This window comes from Zingiber officinale, chromosome 6A, assembly GCF_018446385.1.
Source record: "Zingiber officinale cultivar Zhangliang chromosome 6A, Zo_v1.1, whole genome shotgun sequence".
Taxonomy (NCBI): Eukaryota; Viridiplantae; Streptophyta; class Magnoliopsida; order Zingiberales; family Zingiberaceae; genus Zingiber; species Zingiber officinale.
The window spans coordinates 116,832,647-116,842,421 of NC_055997.1; the positions used below are offsets into that span (position 1 = coordinate 116,832,647).

The 9,775-nt window shown below is 41.6% G+C and overlaps 1 protein-coding gene across 2 annotated transcripts; it reads right to left on the reverse strand.

Annotated features, from left to right (window-relative positions):
- Positions 1–296: 296 nt before the first annotated feature.
- On the reverse strand, positions 297–1,241 carry LOC121994339. 2 transcript variants are annotated; one of them, XM_042548408.1, is made up of 3 exons: positions 1,089–1,241; positions 840–1,016; positions 297–577 (listed from the first exon to the last, which is right to left on the reverse strand). In XM_042548408.1, the coding sequence occupies exons 1-3, from the start codon at positions 1,146–1,148 to the stop codon at positions 371–373; spliced, it is 444 nt and encodes a 147-aa protein (XP_042404342.1). In that variant the 5' UTR covers positions 1,149–1,241; the 3' UTR covers positions 297–370. The 2 variants fall into 2 exon arrangements, with proteins under 2 accessions (XP_042404342.1, XP_042404341.1); XM_042548407.1 differs by having other exon boundaries at positions 840–1,019.
- Between the last annotated feature and the right edge of the window lie 8,534 nt (positions 1,242–9,775).

The window sequence follows — 9,775 nt, forward strand, 5'->3', positions numbered from 1 at the left end:
TAACTCATATGGGTCTAACGCTCTATAGTTTTATAGTAGAATTAAGAAGAATCCATTAATTCCTTGAGATGGTATGCCTCCAAAATATTAAAAAAAAACTCACATATATTTGATAGAAAAAAAAAAATTAAAGGCATTTTTAAGAGGTTAAGGATAGTAAAATTTTTAATTGTAACATTTATAAAAATACTTTTGAATATTATTATTTCATCTCCATTTGTTTCCTTCTTATTCATTTATCCATCGAGTAAATCCAAAGTACAATTTATATATACCAATTTATTATTATTCCTTTGAATAGAGTAAACAAAAACTATACATCATCCCAATATATAGATATTCAATCAATCAGTAACTTGGAAGCTATTTGTCAAGCTTCAAAATCTTTACACTGCTGGAAAACTTGAAAGAAGTTGTAGTTGGATGAAGGAAGAAGAGGGTGGCCTTGATCGTAATGTTGCCGCTTGCGATCTACAAGCTTTGAAGTTTTGCTACAAATTCCACCTTCGTTTCCTTTAGGAGACTCTGCCATTTTACGCAAATTTTCGATAAAAGTCTTTGTCATCTCACCTTCTTCCTGAATAATTGGAGAAGAGGAAGCAAGATCATATCTCGAACCAAGGTAAAACATGTATTGTATTAATGTAGAAATATAAAGATTGCTTCGCCAAATCCACTCATTAAGTTATTTTAATTCATTGACTTTATGAAAAGTATTCAAGAAATTATTATGATTCAAGATCTCTATTTTATGAAATTTTGACTCAAAAGTTTTTTTAAAAAATAATCAAATTCTATGTTTTCCATGATCATGCAAAACACAATAAATATCAACTTACATTTACCATAGAAGAAAAGGGCAAAGGGTGCTTCATAGGTCGATCATCTTCCGACGGTTCAGTAGGATGATTTATCGGTTTGAATTGCTCGACAGCCACCACAATTCCCTCCTCTTCCTCCCTCTCGAGATCAGCATAGCCATCATGGTCTCGCCTCTTCTCAGTGACCTCCTCCAACTTCTGTCAAATTGGTAATCAAATAACCAAAAAAAAAAATTTACTTCTTTTCCTTTTTAAGGATTTGAGTACCGGTTGAAGATGACGAGGTTTGGGAAGATAGCCGGAGAAGATTGTGAAGATGCCCACCATCGATTACGGCTCTTTATTTTTTTTCCCTTCCTCCCTTTCACTCTCTCTTTCTTCTTCTTATTTTGATGAACACGTCTTTGATATGGATATGGAGTGGAGATGGCGATGGAGATAGAAATTTGAGTTGGTGGCACGTTTTAAGTTTAAATACTAACTTCTAGTTGGCACTCATAACGGCTACTTTTTGTTCCTTGGATCGTGCATTGGGGTCCACATCTATTTCTTAATAGCCACCATTAATTTTGGGTAAATTATTTGTAGGAAAAATCTTCATTTTCTAATAGTTTTGATTTAGTTTAAATATTTTAATTTGATTTGGTATGAATATGTCATTTGGGAACTTGAGGGTTATTTTGATATTTTAAAACTTTAAATAATATTTTTGGATAAACAATTTGGAGCTGAAATGGAAGTTATTTTAGAAATATGGAGGAGGATGAAAATTTCCCAATTTGTTCATAATTATCATTTGATTTTGATTAATAATAATAATAATAATAATAATAATAATAATAATAGTAGGATTCACCCCTTCTCCCCCCTCCTTCTTACGTACATAATCGATCCAAGATACACTCTTATTGGGGAAAAAGGCATTGTTTATATAGTCCACGTATAAAAGACATCTAATTTTAAAAAATAATTAAAAGGATGTCTATTTTTTTTAATCTAAAAACATACTCTTATTCAAATGATATTATAGCAATATGAAATATCAAAATTATTCTAATTAATTTTAGTCAGTTATTTTACTTGTAGCCATTTTGATTAAAATTATTATAATAATATTTAATTAATTTTTATTAAGTTAAAATAATTTTAATTAATATTTGATCAATTTTAATTAATATTAAAATAATTTTGATTAAAATTACTTAAAATAATTTTGAGCCAGTTAAAATACAACAATTGAACTATATCAACTAACAACCAAACTTTATCCTATTTTAATTGTACTAACCAACTAATTAATAATTAAGTTTTATCCCACTACAAGTTGACTATATAGATTTTTCTATACCATTGGACTTTATCCCTTATTAAATTATCGTTTATATTTAAATAAATTATATTTTATTTTATGGTTGACAATTAAGTCTTTTTGGATCTTCTTTCTCATTTGATTTGTATTTTTTTTTATAATTTTATATCACCTAATTAAAACATTTATTAATTATTCAAGTATATGTACATCTAACTCAAATATATCTCTCAATTATTTTATTTAATAGATATAATTTCAACATTCTCTTTATATTTTTTATTATTTTAGCTATCTATCTTAGTATATTTAGACATCCATTTTAAAGACTCTTGTTCATTACAAGATATGGTTTTTTTTTTTTTTTTTCAGCAACTCTGTTTTTTTCTCATAGGATGTCCAGTTAATTAAAAGGGGACAAATTTACTGTAGTAGGACAGAGATAGATATTGGTCGATGCATACCATAAAGAAAAACTCTTCTAACCATTTAATCATTTGATTAACCATTTGATGATCGATTATAAGTTCATCCCATAATTTATTTTTTTTATATAATTTAGAGACGGACTATAAGAAAATGTACTTAATCATCTTTTACTATAATCAAGTAAAGTTGTCCCAAAGCGTAGCGCAAACAGTGGGCGCATGACATCTTGTTGAATAAGTAAATGGAGAAGAAATGGAATAGGAAAGAGGCTCCATTGTGAATGGGATTTTAGTCCCACATTGAAAGTTTCAAGGCACTTTTGTTGATTTATATTGATTCACATATATTGAGATTGTGAACAAATGCATGGGAAAGACTCTCTCTCACGTGTGGGTGCGCAGGGGGGGTGCAAATCCAGGGTCCGGATTTGCACTGAACCAAGTTGACTCGTGTGCGAGCGCAACCTGCACACACGAATACTGGACCGGCCGAGGCAAAATTTGCCCCAAGTGGAATAATCTGAACTCCTATATATAAGGAGGCTCACACAGCAAAGCAAAGGTTGGCAGTTTTTCCCCTCCTGCTCGACGGAGTGTCGTGACCTACGCAGTAAGCAAATTGCCAGTGCTAATAAAAGTACTGAGGTACTTGAGGTATACTCGTGAATATGGTTAGATATTTGATATAAAAGACTCTAAGTCTACGAGTGGATATAACTTCACTTTAGCAGGCCTGGAAACCGTAATAACCAGATCCACGATGGAATCTGATGGCCGAAACCAATGAATCAGCAATCTGTCAGTATCTCTCAGATAGAGTACTCTCGAGTAATTGGAAGTTTGATGTACTTGATGAATTGTACACAACCATGTTGGTTGCTACTCGGAAAACCTAGAGGTTCCACTGTACAAAAATTTTGTACAAAGGTCTGAACCTTTTCCTAGCTACCATGTGTTCTTTTAAATTAAATTTTGGATCGTCTGCGGAACTTAACACGTTTGATCCAAAACTTAATATATTTGTTCTTTTAGGTTTTGACTTGGATCTCCTGCGGAACTTAACACGTTCGACCCAAGTCACCTTAAGTTATTAATTCCATTAAATATTAATTTCCATAATTGGTTCCCAATACTGACGTGGCGAGGCACATGGCCTTCTTGGATATGGGAGCAACCACCACCGACTAGACAAAACCTCTTATGGAAAGCTAATATTTAATTTCCTAAAATAACTTTAGGTTAACCGAAAAGAACAATCAAATCACAAGGAAAAGAAAAAACAAAAGAACACAACATCGAAAAACATATTCGAAATTCTAGAATCGTAAGCCTCTTGTATTTGGTCTTATTTCCATAAATAACTAGTATGATGCGGAAAGAAAAATTACTAGTTATACCTTGTAGAAAAACCTCTTGATCTTCTACCGTATTCCTCTTCTAACCTCGGACGTTGTGTGGGCAACGATCTTCCAAGATGAGAAACCACCAATCACCTTCTTCTCCTCCTAGCTAGGTTCGGCCAACAAAGAGGAAGCTTCACCAAGGAAGAAAATCAAAACACTAACCAAGCTCCAAGAGATGCTAGCTTTCTCTCCTTCTTCTTCTTCTTCTCCGAGTAGTATCCAGCCACCACAAGAGCTCCAATGGAAGAGGGAGATTCGGCCATCACAAGAGGAAGAGAGGGAGAGGATGGCCGGCTACACCAAGGAACAAAAGAGGGAGAAAAATAATAGATGTTATCTCTCATGAAGGCACCCTCACCCCTTCTTTTATATTCCTTGGCCTAGGCAAATTAGGAAATTTAATTACAATAAAATTTCCTCAATTTCCTTGACATTATTTAATTGAGAAAAATAAAATAAAATTTCCCAATTAAATCTACATTGGCCGGCCACATCATTGGAGAACAAATTGGACAAGTTTCAATCAACAATTAAAACTTCCTAATTTGTTTCCGAAAATTTTAAAAATAAAATTTCTCTTCAAAAATCTCTTCATGGTTGATAAAAGGAAATTTCTATAATTTTAATTTTATCAACATGTGAATAATTTTAAAGAGAAAATAAAATATCTCACCAATCTACAAATAAGGAAAGAGATCTAATCTCTTTATTTAATCTTTTGTAGATCTTTTATAAGAGAGATATTTTAATTTAAATTCTCTTTAATAAATTATTTCTTCCACATAATAAAAATTAAAATTAAAATTCCTTTTAATTTATTTTGGCCGACCCCACTAGCTTGGATTCAAGCTAGGGCTGGCCACCCAATCTTATACCTAGGCCGACCCTAGCTTGTTTCCCAAGCTAGCTTGACCGGCCCCTATTGGGTGGGTATAGAAGGTGGGTATAGGTGGGTATAGAACTCTATAAATAAGAGGCTACGATAGGGACCGAGAGGAGGAATTGGTTTTGGTCTCCCGATAAAATTAAGCATCCCGTGTTCGCCCCGAACACACAACTTAATTTTATCAATGATAATTCATTCCACTAGAGAACTATCATTGAACTACCGCACCAATCCCAAATTACATTTTTGGGCTCCTTCTTATTATGAGCGTGTTAGTCTCCCTGTGTTTAAGATATCGAATGTCCACTAATTAAGTGAGTTACTGACAACTCATTTAATTAATATCTAAGTCCAAGAGTAGTACCACTCAACCTTATCGTCATGTCGGACTAAGTCCACTGCAGGTTTAACATGACAATCCTTATGAGCTCCTCTTGGGGACATTATCAACCTAGTATCTCTAGGACACAGTTTCCTTCTATAATCAACAACACACACTATAAGTGATACCATTTCCCAACTTATCGGGCTTATTGATTCATCGAACTAAATCTCACCCATTGATAAATTAAAGAAATAAATATCAAATATATGTGCTTGTTATTATATCAAGATTAAGAGCACACACTTCCATAATAACCGAGGTCTTTGTTTCTTTATAAAGTCAGTATAAAAGAAACGACCTCAAATGGTCCTACTCAATACACTCTAAGTGTACTAGTGTAATTATACAGTCAAGATAAACTGATACCTAATTACACTACGACCTTCTAATGGTATGTTCCTTTCCATTTTGGTCGTGAGCTACTGTTTATAATTTATAAGGTACTGACAACATCATCTTCTGCATGTGACACCACATACTATGTTATCTACAGTATAAATTAATTGAACAACTACAACTAAATGTAGACAATTTGACCAAATGTGATTCTTTATTCATAATGAATGTTTACAAAGCTTAGGCTTTCAGTATACACTCCAACAAACCAGACTTGGCCTACGCAGTAAGCAAATTGAGTAGATACACAAGTAATCCCGGTGTTCAGCACTGGAAAGAGCTAACAAGAGTACTAAGGTACTTGAGGTATACTCGTGAATATGGAGTGCACTATACAAGATATCCTGCTGTGATCGAAGGACACAACGATGCGAGTTGAATATCTTATATAAAAGACTCTAAGTCTACGAGTGGATATGTCTTCGCTCTAGCAGGTCTGGAAAACGTAATAACCAGATCCACGATGAAATCTGATGGTCAAAACCAATGCCGGCTGATCCTGTCCGAGCGCTGAGTCGGCGGACGCTGGGGGCGTCGCACGCTCCGCTGTCTCCGACTGTTGGTGTAGATCTCTGGCGAACCTGCAAAGAAGCCGAGCCGGGAGGGGTTTCCCGGCGATGGCCCTCCGACGCTCAAGTGAGGTAACGAGTAATGAGAGAGGCAGCGTAATTGTGGCTACAGTAAGAGATCGCGCATACCTTCGTCGACGTCTGGGGGTCCTTATATAGGACCTCGGGGAGAAGCGGGCACGCTTCTCTATGCGTGCACGTTTCCCCAAACATACCTTAACGAGCCCCTGTCAGAAAAGTACCTCTGGCGTCATTCCGCAATCGTCCGAGCATATCCCGGATGTGACGGTGGAAGCTTCCACCGTATGATCCTGTGTACGACTCGGCCGCCAACCTTGCTGCCTGTCGGCGGCAAGCGTCTCGAGGATGATGTTATCCCCTGTCTCCTTTGTCCTCTTGCGCTTCCTGTCTGTTCCAGGGCCGCTCGGCGGGTATATCACTTCTGCCTCAGTCATATGCTCGGATGAGATTGCTCCTGCCTGTCTTTGTTGTCTTGTGCCCCGGCCGAACGGACAGCCCGATCGGCCCTGAAACCATTTCACCTGAGCATCGGAAACTCGACCCCTAGTCGGGTTGTCTTTTATTCCACGGGGGATTACCGGCCGGTTGGCCACCTCGTTCCGGTCGGTCGGGCGGCCGGTCGGCCCTCTTCTTCTGGTCGGTCGGGTCTCAGGGTTGAATCTCTTAACCTTTGACCTCTGCGTGTCATTGACCTTCCACCAACGAGGGTCCCCCATCCTTATCACCGGATCACATGCCTCCCCCTCAAGTCTAGTCGAAGGAGGCGCTAACTCCGACTGACTGGACTGCCGGTCGGCCAGAATGACACTGCTCTGCCACTTTCTGGAATGTTCCTCCTTACGGTCGCTCGTCCTATTACTACCGTTGGCTTTGTTACCGCGTCGACGGTCAACGCTGACGCCTTTCGGATCTCCTCGGGATTCGTGCAAATCCTCTTCATTAAGGAAGAGCACGCATGCTGCGCGTCGTAATGGCGTTCATTAAATGCGCCCCTATGGCATGGTGCCACGTGGCACTTCCGCTGGCGTCATCGTACAGCTCGATGATGTGTCCGATGGGGCATCGGCGGTTTGAAATGAACGGCCCGATGTAGGCCTCGTTTCCTGTGACCTGCATCGGACGGTCGAGGCCGATCGGACCCGACCTTATAAAGCCGTCACCTTCCTCCTCCGCCACACTTTTGCCTTCGCGTGTCCCGCCACCTTTCTTCCGTGCTTCAGTGTTCCGGCGACTCCGCTTCACTGTTTTCCGACGATTCCCCATCGCCTTCCTTCGATCTCCAGCTTCTTCGTAAGGTTCCTCCGCCTTTCCTCTTTGTTTTCCTCATCTTTTTTTGTCGAGTTCTTGTCTTCTGGTCGCTGTCCCTTTCATCGTCTCCTTGCCGTGTGTCATTTTCTATTTTCTTGCCTTTTGCTTCCTTGCTTGATCGGACAATGGCCAGTTCTTCCCGACCCGCAGACCTCACTTTAGGTCCCTGATATACTACCATAGAGTCTCGCTTCGATCAGCGTGACGCCGAGGCTTTGCTTGATGGTTTTGACATTCCGTCCAACTTTGAACTTATTCTACCCTCACCAATCGCGCGGCCTCACAAACCGTCGAGCGGAGCCATCTATTTTTTTCGCGACCAATTCACAGCCGGTCTGCGGTTTCCTCTCCACCCCTTCTTCGCCGACGTTTGAAATTTCTTTGGTCTTCCGCTCGCCCAATTAGTTCCCAACACTTTTCGCCTTTTGTGTGGAGTGGTGGTATTGTTCAAGATACACCGCATTCCTCTCCGCCCGGAAATTTTTTATTATTTTTATTATCCCAAGCAGTCCGAACTGGGTGCCTATCTGTTCCAGGCTCGGCCCGGCCTAGTCTTCTTTGATAAACTCCCCTCCTCCAATAAACACTGGAAGGAGTATTACTTTTATCTTCGTCTCCCCGAGCGGGCTCCCTTCCGAACCAAATGGTAGGTCGGACCACCTACTTCTCTCGAGCTTAAAAGGTTTAAGACCCGACCGGACTATCTCCAGGTCGCGAACATGCTTGCCGGTCTGAAGCTCGATATCAACAAGCTTCTGCCTGAAGGCGTGCTGTATATATTCGGCCTGAGTCCGAGCCGCACTCCCCTCCCGAGCAACTTCGGTAAGAATTTCACTTGCTTATGTACTTTGAGTGCTAACTGATTTTCTTCTTTTTCCTTTGCAGCAAATATCATCATGGAGTCCGTGATGCTCGGGATTTTGAAGAGGAAAGCTGAGGCGCTTGAGGCGGCCGCCGCCAAGGAGATGGAGCAACTGGGCATCACTCTGGTCGGCTCTCACGAGGGTGAGAGCGAGACAAACGTGGAGGAGTCAGCTACTCAGGCCTCCCCCGTAGAGGTGACGGGGGGCGCTACGTCAAACAGGGAACCGGTCGTTCAAGAAGAGGGCTCCGATCGGGAAGGCGAGCGCCCGCTCAGACAAAAAAGGCACCGGACAGAGACACCGTTGCGCTCGACTACTTCTGTTGTTCGTGTATCCGAGCGGGCGGGGTCCGACTCTCGGGGGAAAACTCCAATGGTGGAGGCATTATCCTCCGATCAGACTCCGTCTCAACTAAACTCGCCTGCCCACCCTATTGAGGCTGTGCCGTCAGCACTCTTCCACCTACCTCCCGCCGGGTCCAGCGCTCGGCTATTTTGTCCAAGTTCTCCGCCCCGGCCTCTGCTCCCTCTGCATCGGCTCACACGACTCCCGGCCGGAGCCGCACTATCAGGGCCACTCTGCACCTTCCCACCGAGGAGCTTTTGCCCGAGTCCGATCGGCCGACCGCGCCCGAGCATATGATCACCATGAAAGGGCCCCTCGCCGAGATGTGGGCCGATGCTCGGGCCTGTGTTGCGTTGATTCCGCTCGCCAACCTCGCCAACAGCCAAATGCAGCAGGCCACTGGGGTGAGTGTGTTTTCTTCCGAAGTCCTTTACGCCATCTTTCCGATCGGCTATTAATAATCTTGTTTATGTTAGAGATGGGTGGAGGAGATCGCGGTCGCCAATCGACTGGTCATGGTGGACAAAGAGCTGAAGAAGCTGAAGAGTTCAGGCAGTCCGTCCTCCCAGGGCCCCTCATATGCCGAGTTGCAGAAAGAGCTTAAGAAGACCAAAGATTTGTTGGAGGCGGAGCGAAAGAAGACGACCGACCAGGCCTATACTCTGGCTGAACTCGAAAGACAGGTCAAGACACTTGACCGAAAAATAAGCCTAGCCACCGATCGGAAGAAGATGACCATTGCCGATCTGAAGAAGAAAAATGTCGAGGCGCGGTGCCTGGAGCAACGAGTCAAAGAGTTGATGGAGCAGCTGGACAGCGAGAAGGCGAGCCGCTCGGGAGAGGCAATCAAACATAAGGACGAACTGAAGACCCTGCAGGAGTCTCTTGAAGCTTCCCAAGCTGCCTTCAAGGAATATCAAGAGGCCGAGCCAGGCCGGGTTGCGGCCCTGAAGCTGCAGCACATCCGCTCGAACGAATTTTCTGAGAAGGTCTGCGAGCGGATGTATACTGCCTTTGAGTTGGCCATTTCTGCCACTACGG